This window comes from Dendrobium catenatum, unplaced genomic scaffold (assembly GCF_001605985.2).
Source record: "Dendrobium catenatum unplaced genomic scaffold, ASM160598v2 fragScaff_scaffold_737, whole genome shotgun sequence".
NCBI lineage: Eukaryota > Viridiplantae > Streptophyta > Magnoliopsida > Asparagales > Orchidaceae > Dendrobium > Dendrobium catenatum.
Window position 1 is genome coordinate 174,489 of NW_021319199.1, and position 17,482 is coordinate 191,970.

The 17,482-nt window shown below is 35.5% G+C and overlaps 1 protein-coding gene across 2 annotated transcripts in view; it reads left to right on the top strand.

Moving 5' to 3' along the window:
- Positions 1 to 17,235, top strand: part of LOC110093905 (SNF1-related protein kinase catalytic subunit alpha KIN10) — a 38,336-nt gene extending 21,101 nt beyond the window's left edge. Inside the window, exons 7-11 of one of the 2 annotated variants that reach the window (XM_020818946.2) lie at positions 4,886 to 4,975; positions 5,053 to 5,136; positions 5,234 to 5,395; positions 5,486 to 5,689; positions 16,847 to 17,235. In XM_020818946.2, the coding sequence (XP_020674605.1) occupies positions 4,886 to 4,975; positions 5,053 to 5,136; positions 5,234 to 5,395; positions 5,486 to 5,689; positions 16,847 to 16,960 (654 nt within the window). In that variant the 3' untranslated portion in view covers positions 16,961 to 17,235. The remainder of the gene's footprint in view (positions 1 to 4,885; positions 4,976 to 5,052; positions 5,137 to 5,233; positions 5,396 to 5,485; positions 5,690 to 16,846) is intronic. The other variant, XM_028696359.1, reaches the window with a different exon arrangement.
- Positions 17,236 to 17,482: the final 247 nt, after the last annotated feature.

A 17,482-nucleotide genomic window follows, 5' to 3' on the forward strand; every position in this document is an offset into this window, starting at 1 on the left:
AAATGAGGGCGAAATCTCTGGGTAGTGTCTTATCTACAAATCCATTTGCCTTCCAAAATTTACCTCGGAACTTATTCAGTTAAAACTCCCTCGCCAAATAAAAAGAAAAGCGAGCGGAGGCCGGGGCCGAATTTTCGGAGCCAACAATACTTATGCAAGTATCCATGATCTACTGCATGATATAATGAATTCCTTTCGAGAAGATTTACTATAGAATGAAATTTAACTATTAAGTCGTCTTACAAGTATGTCCTGATTTTGCAGTGTCCTCTTTCGAACTTATTCAGTTAAAACTCCCTCGCCAAATAAAAAGAAAAGCGAGCGGAGGCCGGGGCCGAATTTTCGGAGCCAACAATACTTATGCAAGTATCCATGATCTACTGCATGATATAATGAATTCCTTTCGAGAAGATTTACTATAGAATGAAATTTAACTATTAAGTCGTCTTACAAGTATGTCCTGATTTTGCAGTGTCCTCTTTCGCATATCTTGGGCGTTCACTAGGATGGTTGTGTTGAAGTTTCATCATGCAACATGCTGTTTATTGCATAATACTTGTCTTACTCCCTGAACTTATCTATAATTCTGTTTCTGAAAAATCTTTGGTATCCTGCAGATTTCTTCTGTTGTTGCTTTTTGTCCTCCAATTGCGATGACCTATTTATGAAATAAATAAAATTTGGGAACAATATTTGGATCTGTCATAAGGTCTTATCATAATGAACAATGACCTTATCACCATATCACCATTTTTATGGTTTGGCTTAAATCCTGCACCTCCTTTTATTTGTCGTCAATGATATGTTAATTCTAGTTTAGGTGAGTCCTTTTTTAGCTCATAACTATGTTATATTTAGTCTGTCTCTTCTTCCTTTTATTTCTTCAAATGCTATGCCCTTCTATTCTATTGTACATGCACAAACTACCCAATTTAGTTTTCTATTATCTTATCTTTAATAGGTTTCACTTAATAATTTTAGTGTTCACCTCTTCTAATTTCATCACACACAACCGTGTTAATACAATCATTTTGGTTACACTCAAATTATTTTTTAGTGAATAATCTGATGTGCATCGGTTGAGCTTGAACAACACAATCATTGTTGTTGTCGTTTATGTTATGCATAATTATCCATCATGTTCTCTAGTCATTCTATTTCCATGGCACTTATCAATTTAAACCACCTAGTTTTGAACATATGAATATTTTATATAATAATTAACCGCCTAGTTTTGACCTTACAACTGATTTACATCTTTCTCTCCAATCCCCCACTTGTAAATAAAAGTTATCTAAATGTATGACATTTGGGTATATCATTAGTTCTCCATCATTTTTTATCGTTCATTATTACTTATATGCATATATATATTTGAGACTGTATATTAAGTGCAAAGTCTTTGTTCTACTAATTCTAAGCCCCTTATGAAACCGAGAACAAAAAAGAATAAAGATACTCATTCAAAGAACAATGAATAACCTCACAATCCTAATTTGCAACTCCTACAAGAAGCTTTGACCACCTAAAGCACTAAAATCTTGACCCCAAATGATTATTCCAATCTTGAAGGAATGGAAAAAACAGTAAATGACAAATAAAACATAGAATTACAATAGCTGAAAATAATTAACTGATGTATCTGTGGAAATTTCCCAACAAAATTGATGCTGGCCTGTTCTTGTTCTCTTCTAGTTGACGGAAAGGCAGCTTTGGCAACACCAATAATATTCCTAATGTTTGGGATTACCTTATTATAGATGTGTTTAATGACTTCAACATGCCTTTAATGAATAACTTTTTTCGTTAAATCCCATAGTTCATTTATCATGGAGCCCGATTATGTTTTTAAGGTTGCCCAACCAAAGCTATTTGAAGATCTTTTTTTTTTTTTAATTCTTTATACTTTTTTAGTACTTGGCACAAAAAGTAATAGTTTATTTTCAATGAATTCTCAAATATCAATGTGATTGTTGCTAGTGCTTGTTCGATCATGTTCTTGACCATAATGCCATTGTTGAAAGCATTATCTTCATCACTTGTTACCTTAGATCTTTCCTTCTTGTTCCAATTGTTTCAGGTTCTAATTCCCTTTTTTATTGATGTATACTTTGTTTTCCATTGTATGCTCGTATCATTTTATCCTTTTTCTTTGTGATCTTGTGATAGGAAGTGCTTGTAGAAATCAAAGAACCCTTGGTTGAATTTTAGTTTTATCAATTCCAAACAACAATCCACAAGAAGAACTATGAGGAATAACAAGAAAAAACCTCTTAATTGATGATATATGGAAGAAAAATAAACAAGATACAATGGGTGATGTGAAACGTTATCATGCGAAAGTGATTTGCTTAAAGAAGTTTGTACGCTTAGATTTAACAGCAATAATAAACAAGATCTTATGGAATTTAACGATAAGATAAATATTAAAGTGGTACCTAGCTAAGGTTATCTCACATGCATAGAAGTTAAGTTCAAAAGATAGCCAGCTTAATCCAACTTTGCATACATGAATTGTTCCAACAATGGATTCCAATACTAACAATAAGATTAGTCTATGAAAGATCCCTCACACAACTCTTCCTATTACTAGGTTCTAGCGGCGAATAATTGACATGATCTTCATGAATCCATTAATAAACCACAATTGAAAAGTGACTAAGAGATTTAATGATTTGGGGGAGAGTTTACCCAAATAATCAGAGAATACGAAGTTTCTGGTTTGATCACCAAGGCACTGGATGAAGAGCAATCAACAATGTCAAGGCTTGGATACATTTAGGAAGGTGATCATTGATTTCTTGGACAGCAGGGCAGCAAGAATGGGCCACCAAACTGAATGGGCAGCAGCTGGGAACTTGTGGACAGCAGCAGGTGATGGTTGAACCCCCCCCCCACCCCCCCCAAGGACTTCCAATCAGCAGTCCAAACAGCAACCTGGTGGGCTAGGACAGCAGTCTGATAAGACCCAGAAAACTCCAACCAAGCCAATACCAAGGAGGAGCTCGGGTAGTAGAGAAAAGCTTCAGACAATGGCAGTTTCAGATTTCTGAAATTGGATTTTAGTGAGGAGAAATGGGGGAAGCTAATTTGAAAATCCAATTAATTTCCAAAGGAAGTTCCAACGGTTAGTGGGGGATTAGGGGTTTAATGGGAGGCAATTAATGTAATTGAAAAGAGAATTAATGCATAAGTGGGCCCAGCCATGATCAAGAAGGGAGAGCTTTGGAATTTAACACGGTGGCCAGTTTGAAATAAGCTAATTCCATCAAATCTGATAAATTATAATTCTTAGCTTTCATGTAATTCTTAAGTAATTCCAATTGATTTTTAGGAATGGAATGAATTTGATATTTCAAAAGGAGCATATCTAAATTCTCCGTCTAAAATAGGCTCCTAAATGGGAGATAATTAGGAAATTGTTTAATTTGAGGATTTGAAATTCAAACAGCTGGGTCCAAGATTGGATAACGTCGCAAGGTGGATAGCTAGGCGGGCTGGGCTAGGGCTGGCCGGACGGTTAGGGCTCTGTGCGGTGGCCTGGATCAATCCAGGGTGGGGTCGCAGGCAAAGAGCAAGGGAGGGGAGATTGAGGGGAAATTCTCGGGACCCAAAGCAATGCAACTCCAATCTCCACTAAGTTGCTTTCAATTCAAATTTCACAAGACACGAATGTGATCAATGAGAACTAAAAGATAGATGATAGGAACAAGAAAAATCTATGAACTCACAAAGATGAATCTGCTTCTCCATACGAACTCCTAAAAGATCGTGGAGGGTTTGGCAACTCCACAAAGAGAACATTGAAATGTAGAACTCACAAAGAGATCAAAGTAGAAAAATTTTCATCTGTAAATAATCATTCCCTTCAAGAGGAAGGGAGGGTTAAGTTCCAAATACATGAGCAGGAATCATAAAAGACACAATTGCTTCGGCATAATACACATTGACGAGGTTCCCTAAGCTAAGGCATAATATGGATAAGAAATACATAAGGACTCATAAAAACACAACATATAAATATCATCAAATCAATAATATATCAAAAGTAGATCGTGTGTCCGTTACGATCATTGGATTTCTGATGTCCTCAACTCATGTGCTTCTAATTGGAGAGGAAGAATCGGCTCTCTAACATCCTAGCCAGCCAACCTAAAGCCCCCAGATCCTAAGCAACAACTTCAATTCAGACGCAAACAACAATCATCAAAAAACTGAAACCCTACATCTAAACAATCTTTAGAATAGCATATCAATAATATGTCAATCACCCCCAACCCCACCCCCCCCCCCCTTCCCCCCCCCCCATCATATTCTTCCGCTCCCGTAACTCCTGGTTGGTCCAGGAGGGACTGGTCTATATCTTGTTATGATAAAATCATTTTATTGCCACCATTTTTTTTCTTTCCCAGAAATTTGTTTTCAAGAAGTTGCTTTTGGGAAAGTAGAATAGAAGTTGTAGCTGTGAAAACTTTCTTTAAAAAATTCTGTCAGCCAAAGTAGAAAAATATAAGCTGTCCACGAAACTTTAACATAGTCCCGGCCTAGTTGAAATTAGGTTGATTCCTACGTTCTTTTCAAATTTCTGATTTCTTATTTAACATGATAGCAAGACTCCTTATTTGTTCCTATACCCTTTTCAAATTAGACCATTCTTCTCCTTGATCTTTATTGATATCACCCAAATTTTGTCTTGATAATTGTGTCCTGTTTTCTGTTATTTGTTCTCATGAATCATTTATTTTAAGAATGTTGTTTTCTTCCAATTTTTTTTTAGTTGATGTTTGGTTTACTTGACCATTTAAGAAGAATTAATATTTTCTTCGGCTATGTTTTTTTGCGTATATTTATGTTAGTAATCCTTTAATTCATGTCATGTGTGCAGATTGATGAAGAAATCCTTCAGGAGGTTGTTAAAATGGGATTTGAGAAGAACCAGTTGGTTGAATCACTTCATAACAGAATTCAAAATGAGGTATTCAATAGTATTGAAGTGTTTGGCAAACCATGTAGTTCTTAGATCAAGAGTCACTTTGTGTAGATTTGTTGTAGGCGACTGTGGCATACTATTTGCTTCTCGACAACAGGTTCCGTGTTGCCAGCGGCTATCTTGGATCTGAATTTCAGGAAAGCATGGTGTGTTTTGAATACCTAATGCTAAAGTTAGCATTAAATTACCAATTCAGATTTTTTGTTTCTGTTGTGTGGGATTGATTTTGTTTCTGATTACTAGGAATGTGGCTTCACTCGAGTGGGTACTTCTGATATACCTGCTTCTGCTGTAAGCCCTCCTACTTCTGCTGTTAGCCCTCGCATGTTTGGGTATATGGATCCCCAGGGAGTGGGTTTAAGGCCACATTTCCCTTCTGAAAGAAAATGGGCTCTTGGCCTGCAGGTCATGAAATTTTCCCATATATTGAATCCTCTCTGTTTATGCCTTACTGAAATCTTTTTGAGGTAGCCAACATTTATTATATCCTTTCAGTCCCGAGCTCATCCTCGCGAAATAATGATGGAAGTTCTTAAAGCTCTTCAAGAATTGAATGTTTCTTGGAAAAAGATTGGTCATTACAATATGAAATGCCGATGGATGCCTGGATTTTACCGTGGATACAGTGATGAATCTGATATCATTGGAAACGATGATGTCGCTGCAAGTGCATCTTACGTGGTCAAGTTTGAGGTTCAGGTACTTATGAACCATGCAAACACAACACACACAAACCCGCATGATTATACTCAAATAGTGACAATTTTAAGTAGTTCCATTTTTCAACTTATTTAGTGGTGATAAAAAATTATTCCTTTTTTTTGGCTCAAAGTATTCTATGCACATTCCTCTTTAATGATTGGTGGGTACTGAGGTGGTGATGTGAGCCAAAAATTTCTTGTAAATTTTGACTATTTTTGAACAGATAAAGAGCATTGTTTCGTTCATTTTTATAAAACGCCTCATTCATTAAATGGAGTTGTTAGGATTCTTCATAATTAGAAAAAGGTTAACATCGTATATTTTTTCTCCAAGGCTAGCCATCCGTTCTCCTTTTCCTGCATTTATGCATGATGTTAAATAAACTACACTTGGATTTTCCGTAAGTTTGCTATTTACATTTAATTATTTTTCATCATCTACTTGTTCACTTGAAGAGGGTCTTCAATGTCATCTGTGAAAGAAAATTCTCTAAAACACCTGTATTGTACATTTTTTAATAATTCATTTACTTGCTAGAACCATCATTGCTCATGCTTTATTATTGAAATCCATAAAAGAATCTAAACCAAACTTTATGTTGAGCCTAAAATGTTGGGATCATACTAATTATGTTGAAGATGATACAACAACAACATCAAGCCCTTATCCCACTATGTGAGGTCGGCTACATGAATCATTTTTCTCCATTGTGCCCTGTTAAAAGTTAAATTCTCATTTAAATCAAATAAAGAAAGATCAATTTTAATATTTTCTAACCAAATCTTTTTAGGTCTACCTCTAACTTTTTTAACATAAGTCAAATCTAATGCATATACTTTCCTAATTGGGTGATCGAAAGGCCGTTGTTTTATGTGACCAAGTCATTTAAGGCGACTCTCGCTAATCTTATCTTCCACTAGAGATACTCCAACCTTTTCACGTATATGCTCATTTCATATCTTGTCTCTAAGAATAAAGCTACCCATCCACCTGAGCATCTTCATCTTTACAACACTTAATTAAATATTATGCTTCTCTTTTAATGACTAACATTTTGCACCATAAAGCATTGCAGGTCTAATCACCATCTTGTTGAATCTTTCCTTAAGTTTGAGGGGGACTTTTCTATCACACAACAAGCTCGATGCATTACTCCACTTCAACCATCCAACTTGAATTCTACTAATAATATCCCCATCTATTTCACAATCACTTTGAACATTATACTCAAGATATCTAAAAAATACTCTTATTAATGACTTGATTACCAAAAGTCACAATTCCCCCCACAAGAATAATTATTACTAAAATTATACTACATATATAAGTTTCAGATCTACTCAAACGAAAGCCTTTAGACTCCAAGGTTGACTTCCATAATTCAAGTTTACCTTCAACTCTCTCTCTACTATTATCAACAAAAAGAATATCATTAGCAAAAAGCAAATACCAGAGCACAACCTCTTGCAAATGTCTAGCGAGAACATCCATGACTAAAGAAAAAATATATGGGCTTAAGGATGATCCTTGATGTAATTCAACTAAAATAGGAAAACACTTGGTCAAACCATCTTGTGTTTGAACACATGTAATAGCTCCTACATACATATCCTTAATGACTTGAATATAAGCATTATTATCCCCTTTCTTCTCTTGAAACTTTTTCATATGCTTTCTCTAAATCAATAAATATCCTATACAGATCATCCTTATTCTCTCTATACTTTTCCATCTAACCTCTCAATAAATGTATAGCTTCCCTAGTAGATTTACTCGGCATGAATCCAATTTTTAGAAACATTAGTATCACGTCGTAATTTATGCTTCATAACTCTCTCCCATAGTTTTAAAGTATGACACATTAACTTAATTCTTCTATAATTCACACAATCTTGTGCATCACTTTTATTCTTAAAAATAGGAATCACCACACTCATTCTACTCATTTGACATTTTTTTTAGTTTTTAAAATAATATTAAAAAGTTTAGTAAGTCAAGAAATTTCATTCATCTCCTAAGCATTTTCACACCTTTATTGGAACATGGTCAGGTTTAACAGCTTTTCCACACTTCATTTTCTTTATAAACTCTCTAACTTTGGTTTTACTAATACGTCGATAAAAACAAAAATCTTTATTTTCATTTAGGGTGCTAAATTTATTAAACTCAATCGCATTCTTATAATCTTCATTGAAGAGTTTATAAAAATATCTCATCCATCTTTGTTGAATATCCTCTTCTAAGAAAAGCATTTTTTGATCTTATCTTTAATATACTTCACTTGAAGTAAATGCGTACTACTCTTATATCTATGTTTGACTAACTTATACATATATCTTTGGCTCTCCTTAGTATATAATATATTATATAAATCATTAAAAATTAAAATATTTGCATCATATATTGCTTACTTAGACTCCTTACGGGCATTTTTATATATTTTCCAATTATCATAATTTTTACATTTAAACTAATTTTTATAACAAATCTTTTTATTTTTTTATCTTTTCTTGCACATTTTGATTCCACCAACTACTTTTACTATTAGAAGCTTTACCATTTAAAACTCCAAGTACATCTTATGCAATATTTTTAACATCACTAGCTACTTTTTCCTACATAACATTAGCTTTCTCATGCACAGACAAAATCTTAAGGTTTTGTATTTTACCCTCAAAAATATTTTTGTTTCTATTATTTAAATGCCCATCTAATCCTAGAACAACATTTTATTTTATTTTTTATTTTTTGTCCATTCATTTTAAAGTCCAAAACTAATAAGCTATGTTTGGTACAAATTTTCACTTGGAATAATTTTACATTTTTTTCAATCTAAACAATCTATTTTTCTTATAAGAGAATGATCAATCTAAGTTTTACTATATCCATTCTTATAAGTGATGAGATATTCATTTCTTTTCTTAAATAAGGTATTAACAATTATAAAATCTTAAGCTAAAAAAAATCTGATAGGGTCTTACCACATCCATCAATCACTCCAAACCTATAGCCACTATAAATATTTTTAAAATCATCTACCTCTACCAACATATCCATTTAAATCTCCTTCAATAAAATTTTTTCTTCAAGAGGCACCTTTATATTAATTCTTCGAAGTCATTCCAAAATTTTAATTTTGAACCCATAGCCAAACCTACTTGAGCAGAATTCAAATTGGATTGTTGAAGTGGAGGAATTAATCAGGCTTGTTGCCCCTCAAACTTAAGGAAAAAATCTATAAGATGCTGGTGAGACCTGTAATGCTTTATGGTGCCAAATGTTGGCCATTAAAAGAGAAGCATAATACTAAGTTAAGTGTTGCAGAGATGAGGATGCTTAGGTGGATGAGTGGCTTTACCCTTAGAGATAGGATATGAAATGAACATATACGTAGATAACCCGGTTAGATGGCTTGGTCACATTAAACAGAGGCCTTCCGATAACCCGATTAGGAAAGTTGAGGTATTAGATTTTATTTATATTAAGAAAGGTAGAGGTAGACCTGAAAGGACTTAGTTAGAAAATATTAGAAATGATCTTTCTTAATTAAATTTAAATGAGAATTTGACTTTTAACATGACACAATGGCGAAAAAGGATTCATGTAGCTGACCCCACATAGTGGGACAAAGGCTTAATATTGTTGTTGTTGTATCCAAACTTACTTGATCTTAAGCACTTATAATATTAATAATCTTAGTATCAACAAAAATATTTAAAATTATAATTCTATCTTCAATTCTATTAATTTTTACAATATTATCCTTTAAATTCTTATATATAATCACACCTACACCATTTCTAGTATGACTCTTACCAGAATATCATAGTTTAAATCTTAAACTATCAATTTTCTTAGCTTTCTCTCTAACCCATCTAATTTTCTGAAACCATAGAATATTTATTCTCCTATAAATCATAATATCTATTAATTTCATTAATTTGCTTGTAAGGGTACCTATATTCCATGTTTTTGTCCTAATTTTAGTTTCATGAACTAACTTCTTTCCCCACATCCGACCATGACGGGGAATCCTTGCCTATTTAACATTTCACCTAGATGTCGGTGCAACGGCCCTTGCACAATTGTTGATGTATTCAGGTCATACAACGCGTCGCTTCGAGGGAACGTCTTAGCATTAACATAATGTATTAAATGATTCATGTCTTGATTATTCAACAAGTTCTACACTAGTTGTCGACTATCTAACGCAACCCTCAACTTTTCTCATTCAGTATTAGAGACCTAGCAATGACAATGTTAATTATGTTGAAGAAGGATAATCTAATTGAATTTAATCTTCGTACCTGTATAGCTTCATCTGTACCGCTTAACCTTATAACTATGTGGCTCACCCTCTTGCTGATCCCTTTTATGGTTGCTTTTTAATATGGAGTTGTGAGCTCTCTGGTCACTTCAATTTGGTTAAATTAGTAAGCATTTATTCTCTCGTTCATTCCCTATTGCCAAATGGATTGGAAGCTGCCCTAGTTCGGAGCAGATTTCCAAAGTCTGACCATGTGGTGGTAAAATTTGCTCTAGAATTTCTCATCTAATTTGCTTATTAAGAGTTTGTCCATGTTAATCATGAAATATTTTTGCAGCAGGACGTACTATTATTAACTAGACATGTTAGGTTGTTCAGGAACTTAAGTCATGTCTTTATTTTATAGTCTGTATAAAAGGAACTATAGTTTAACATCCAAGTGCAAAATTTTTTATATCAACATGATTTATTTTATCCAAATATGGACTGTTTATCCCAAGCATGTGTTAGGAAACACTTGAAGATCTCAAGTGAAACCTAATGATCTTGACAAAAACAGCGAGAAATCTCCACAAATTCAACAAAAAATCAGATAAAAACAGGAATTTTATTGCAAGAACACAAACTAACGGAAGAAAATAGTAAGATACAATTGATCCTCTATTAAAGAGGAGGATCTTTCTCTCCCAAATTTTTAGACGCCGCTATAGCCCAAAGAAACTATGAGATCTTAAATTTCAGCCAAATTCCAGATGCCCTAACCCTAGAAGAACAAATTATTTAATGCATACAATCCAAAAGAAAATCTCTAAACAGTTCTCACATTCAAATTTCCCTCATAATTGCCTCAAAAATCCTTCCTAAATAGCTTCCTTGGACCCGGGCATACGTTCGGCGCATACAGGAGGCGGAACTCTTCCGCCTCTGTTACGTGTGAGCCGGTCCTATATGGACGGGTTAGACCGGTCTAACAATACTCCCCTCCTAAAGGCCCACCTTGTCCTCAAGGTGGAAGGATGAGACGCTGTTGACAGCTTTTTTCAATTGCTCTGTCAGTGGTCATGCTATCATCCACTAGAATCAAACTAGAGCTTTCCCCTCTAGACATAGCCATGTACCCGTAAACTTATCCTCATTTAACCCATTCATCATAAAATACATCTCCACCTGGTACATCCACCCATAAGCATCATCCTTTTCAAGTACTGACATCTTCAACTTCACCCTAGGATCGCTACCACCCCAATAGCTTCTTCTTCCTTCGGTGTAGCGGTTGTCATGATCCCTCTATATTTTCCTCATGTATCGAACGTGGGAATCCCACCTTACTTCCCTTCGCTTCACATGAGCCGATCCCCATGGTTTGGCTCGCCCCCCTTCTTCGGCCGTCCACTCCCCTTGCCCAAAATACCTCCCATAGGAGTCGACCACCCCTTCACCTTCACCAAGAAACTCCCTTCCTCCTATCCCCCCATCTTATAACCCTATTCCGCCCCTTACCGAAGCCCTAGGAGGTGGCTCTTGATCCCCTCCTCCGATGGCCAACTCCCCTTGCTCCGATGCCGCCGTTTGAATTTCATTTTTCAGTATCTTCTTCACCATCTCAAAAATATCAAAAACCTTATCTTCCACGGATGAAACCTTGTCTTCTATGGATGAAATTCGATCCTCCACTGTCTCTTTCATTTGGCTCAACTCACCTTCAAGGCGTTCCTCCAACACATCTACCTTCTTCATCTCCATCAATACCTGGAATTTTCTTAGGTTAAAAAAATTTGGATATTGATTAAAAAACAACAATAAATTCCTTTCACCTGCCAAAAACAACTGCTGATTTTCCAAAAAACAACCCACAAATTGTCTCAAGATATGGTTTGATGCCAATTTGTTAGGAAACACTTAAAGATCTTAAGTGAAACCTAACGATCTTGACAAAAACAATGAGAAATCTCTACAAATCCAACGAAAAATTAGATACAAACAGGAATTTTAATGCAAGAACTCAAACTAATGGAAGAAAATGGCAAGATACAATTGATTCTATATTCAAGAGGAGGATCTTTCTCTCCCAAATCTCTAGACGCCGCAAGAAGCCCAAAAAAACTACAACAAAATTTTAGATGCCGTAACCCTAGGAGAACAAACTATTTAATGCATACAATCCAGAAGGAAATATCTAAACAGTCCCTACATTAAAATTTCCCTCCTAACTCCCTCAAAAATCCTTCCTAAACAGCTCCCTTGGACTTGGGTGTGTGTTTGGCGTGTACAGGAGGCGGAACTCTTCCGTCTCTGTTATGCGTGAGCCGGTCCTGTATGGACCGGCTAGACCGGTGTAATAGCATGTTTAACCAAAATGTAACCCTTATAAATTTCCTTCACCCTTAATCAATCTCCTTTGAAGTAGACAAGTAAATGTGCACTAAACAAATACTATAACAAATTTCAGTAAATACCTATGCATTACACAAAACAAGCATGCATTCAAAGAAAACAATCAATTAAAAAATTTAGTTTCGATATAAGTTAAATTCCAAATCAAGATTAAGGTCTCAGATGATCTTTCATCATATCAGAATGCTAAATATCCGTATGCATTGTCAAATTTAAAAAAGCACGATACAGTCACAAACCATCTATTATCTTAATATTGTGAGTTGACTGAGTACTTGCTGATCTTGAAGCTGAGGTCTTTGATGAAGAATATTTCTAAGAGTGGCTTGATGATTGCGTAGTGTGAGGGATATATATATATAATGTAGCTGACCCCACATAGTGGGATAAAGGCTCGATGTTGTTGCATGCTCTAGAATTTAGCTATATTGATTCATAGAATGACCTTAAACCCAAGTTATGTAGAGCCGCATTAGTACACTTAAGAATAGCTATTAGCTATATATTGTTCTTACTTATCTTTAATGACATGCAAACTTGTTTAAAGAATCTCCAATTTAACTCACATCTACAGCCTACAAGATAAACATAAATCCCTTATTTCAGGTTCTTTAAATGAGGTGTTGCCCTGCATAGTGGCATAATCTACTCATTATTTAGTTATAATGTGTTGGATTAATGAAGTAAGCTCGTAGAAGATGCATAATGTTAGATCTCTAGATCTAGATGAGATATTGATAGGAAACACTTTTAGATCTCAAGTAATTCCTATCAATCTTTGGAAAACAACAAAAGTTCTCTCCAAAAACCCACAAAAACCAAGAAAATAGTAGATAATTTGTATTATTTGATGAAATGAAAACAAAAAAAAAATATCAAGATACAATTGATCCTCTATTCGAGAGGATCTATCTCTCCCAAATCTCTAGACTCTGCTAGAGCCCAAAAACCTTAGAGATATCAAATTTTACCAAATTCAAGATACCCTAACCCTAGGAAAACAAATTATTTAATGTTTGCAATCCAAAAGGAAATATCTAAACAGTCCCTACATTCAAATTTCCCTCCTAACTCCTTTCAAAATCCTTCCTAAACAACTTTGTCAGATCTGGCTGTCAGATCACGTGTAAAGGAGGCTGAGAGTTCTGCCTGTTTCGCACGAGTCGGTCCCGTAGGACTGGCTGGACTTATCCAATGGATCTATCTAACAATACTCCCCTCCCAAAGACCTATCTTGTCCACAAGGTGGAAAGACAACACCCTCCTACATTCCCTCTTCATCACAAACAATAAGAATATGAAGAGTTCTGTCATTACATCTGTGCCCCGGCGTATACCTTTTGTCACATCGGAAACAGAGCTCATTCGCTCTTTTCTCCTGTAATCCCGTTTTTGTGAGCTTCTTAAAGTTGTCCCCAGGCCTTCCTCCTACATTCTTGTCCTTTGAACTCTCCCTGAGAGTATCCGGTGTTGGCTCCTTGGGTGCCTAAAAGGTGGTGGTCATCCTATACGAGCCTCCTGAGCTGTTGCCTCCCGTTCCTCTCTTCAGTTGCCTCTGATCCTCCACCAGCAAAGCTAGCTTCGTAGTCTCACCCAAGTTACGAGGCCTCATCATTCTAACCGCTGCGCGGATCTTTGGGTTCAGTCCCTTCATAAAGTTATCCTCCAGTACAGTCTCTAGAAACTGATCCAATCAGCTAGCAAGATACTCGAATTGCTCATGGTACTCCACCACTATCCCCTACTGCATCAAAGCGAAGAACTGCTCATAGATGTCTCCTCCCCTGCTGGTTTGGAAATGTTCCAACAGGAAGTCCTTAAACTCTCTCCAGGTTCTTATCGGTCATCTTGTATCCCTCCAGTAGTACCATGCTAAAACTTTCCCTTCCAAACACATCCCAGCTGTCGTCAGTCTCTCCCCTTCCTTTAACCTGTTGACGGTAAAGTACCTTTCCACCTCATAGATTCATCCATGGGCATCCTCTCCCTCAAAAATAGGCATCTTCAGCTTCCTCATCCTTAGATCGCCTCCATTCCCTTTATAATTTCCCCTTCCCCAAGTGGACGGTTCCCTCCATGTGTCCCAATCATCCCTTCTATGTTCATACCCAAGCCTTTCATCAAATTCCCACATTCTTTTTTCAAATTCAGCACCCCTTGGATCATAACAAATCCCTCCCCTTTCAAATTCAGCCCCCCCTTTAGTCATAATTACTCATTGCCCTTTCAAATCTCGCCCCTCCTCTCAAAATTATCACATCTTCGTTCTTTCCTTACCTCCTCACGCCTCTCCCCACACCCTTTACCCGGCTTCTCCCTTGGAATAGGCTCTAGGAAAGGTATTCTTTCTTTTCTCTTTCGAGTCTCCACCTCCTGATCATCCCTTTGCCTTATTGGATTAGAGTTTTTCTCGTTTCCTCGATTGTCGGAGGCTTCCCTTACCCCTAACAACGCCACTTTGGATTGACCCTCGAGCAACTTCTTCAACATCTCCCCCAGGCTGGAAAAACTCTCATCCATCTTCTCGTGGATGACTGAAAATGGACTTTTGACATCTGAAAGTTGTGTGGAGATCTGAAATTTCAGTTTTCAATTGTCCTATCTCTTCTTCCAACACTTCTACCTTTCTTCATGCCATGGGAACATGGATTTAGGCTACAATAGCAAAGAGCAACAAGTTTGACTCGAATTCTGGCCTCCAATCAGCAAAAACAACAAGCTTGGATATAAAACACAACAAAATTCAGCAAGGAATACTTCTATTTCAGCCCAAGAAATTGCTCTGATACCAATTTGATAGGAAGCACTTGTTGATCTCAAGTAATTCCTATAAATCTTTGGAAAACAACAAATATTCTCCACTAAACCATGAAAACAGTAGATAATTTGTATTATTTGATGAAATGGAAACGAAAAATACCAAGATACAATTGATCCTCTATTCGAGAGGAGGGTCTATCTCTCCTAGATCTCTAGACGCCGCTAGAGCCCAAAAACCTAAGAGATCTCAAATTTCAGCCAAATTCGAGATATCATAACCCTAGGAAACAATCTATTTAATGCGTACAATCCAAAAGGAAATCTCTAAATAGTCCCTACATTCAAATTTCCCTCCTAACTCCCTTCAAAATCCTTCCTAACAGCTCCGTCAGATCTGGCGGTTGGATCGCGCATACAGGAGGCGGAGAGTTCCACCTATTTTGCATTGGCCGATCACATAGGACCGGCTGGACCGGTCTAACAGATATCCGCTAAGATTTTTTAGAGTTTTATAATGTTAAGTTAATTAGAATTTTTTAATGAAAATCTGAAAATTAAGAGAGTTAAATGATTGAGGAATATGATTTTGGTATTAATAGTTAAGAATTAAGCTAATCTTAGCAATTGTTTTGATAATAAAGAAAAAAATTTATGACACTTGAAATTAAGTTATGGGGGAGAATAATAAAACATTTAGAAAAAATATCATATATGCTGTTTTCTTGTCCCCGCAAAGGGCATTAATGTGAAAATGAGGTAGAGAAATGATCTCTATATGTTTTTATTGATTTTGAAAGGTTTATGATCAGGTATCCACGAGAACTGATTTGATATACATTAAAAAAAAATCATAGGAATATCCCAAGTCATCAAAGATTTGTATGATGGAGCATTGACTTATTTTAATAGTTGTGGGATAACCAATGAGTTTTGAATTACAACAAGATTACAACAATGATCAACATTAAGTTCATATCTTTTTTGCATTCATTATTGAGATGCTTAGTAGGAATATTCAACTTTTCATATATGACTTAGTTTTAATCGGTGAATATTTGATGAAATAAATAGAATTTAGAATAATGGTAAACTGCTTAAAAGATAATGGGCTTGGCAAAACAAATCTTTAATACATATTATGTAATTTTAGTAGGTATAATGCTCTAAATTATTTGATTACGTTTCAACAAGATAAAATAATATATAGATTTAATATGTTAATAATTATCTGATAATATTACTATAAGATAAAATGATATGTAAATGTGATATGTTTGACTATTTTGTATTCATTATATAGAAAAATGAGGATATGGATGAATATATGCTTTTCGTGCTAAGGTTAGATTGTAAAAAAGAAGTGTTTTAGCCTTTTAGGAGAGCTATGCAATTAGAAAATATCAAGGAGACTTCAATGATAAATTTTATGAATCTGTATTTAGGCTGACAAAATGTCTCTTGTTAACCTAGTTTTGATCAATCAGCTATTGAAAATAATTTTCATTAGACAGATTTTTCTTGAGGGGCTGAACCTCTTTTTGCTATGCTTGTGATTTGCACTTGCTTCAATTTTTTTTTCTTTTATTGTCAATATATCTTCATCTTCTTTTGATAAGATTTGCTTGGCTAGTTGCTCAGTGGCATCTGTTTGATGTTTAAATATGCAAATTTATTCTTCTTTTTCTTTCTAAAAGCTTGACCACCGAATGAATGACCATTTCTCAATTTTCCAGCTTTATAAGACCAGAGAGGAGAAGTACCTTCTTGATTTGCAGAGGGTTAGTGGCCCGCAGCTTCTATTTCTAGACCTATGCGCTGCATTCCTCGCTCAGCTGAGAGTTCTATGATGACTTTCTCCCTCTCTGTTTTGCTTTATTTAGTTTCTTCATTTTTCCTGTTGCTCTACTGGTTCCCTTTATCACCTGCTCCCTTAAAACTTTCTAAGTACCACAGAATTTGATTTTGGGGCAGCTTGGATATTGATCGTGAATGTAAATAATCTGCTATCGGCTATCCTTTTTTGCTCTACCCTGGTGTTGGCCTTTATGAAATTGCAACCAAGTATTTGTAGTCACAGAACGTACTGAATAATAATGAAAAAGCAAATTAATCCATTTTTAGCTGTCTTTTGAGCAACTTATCTGCCCATTATCTGCTTAATTTGTGTGTAATTTGAGAGCATTTGGCTTTTCATGTTTGACTTAGGCTTCGTTTGGGACGACTTTTTTTTTGCTTCTTAAAGCAGCTTTCTAGTATAAAAGTTTTAATTTTTGTATTAAAAAGCTGCTTTACGAAGCAGTAATAAAGCCGTCCCAAACAAAGCCTTAGTTTCTGAGGCTTGTGCTGGATAAGATAAATATATAGAGATT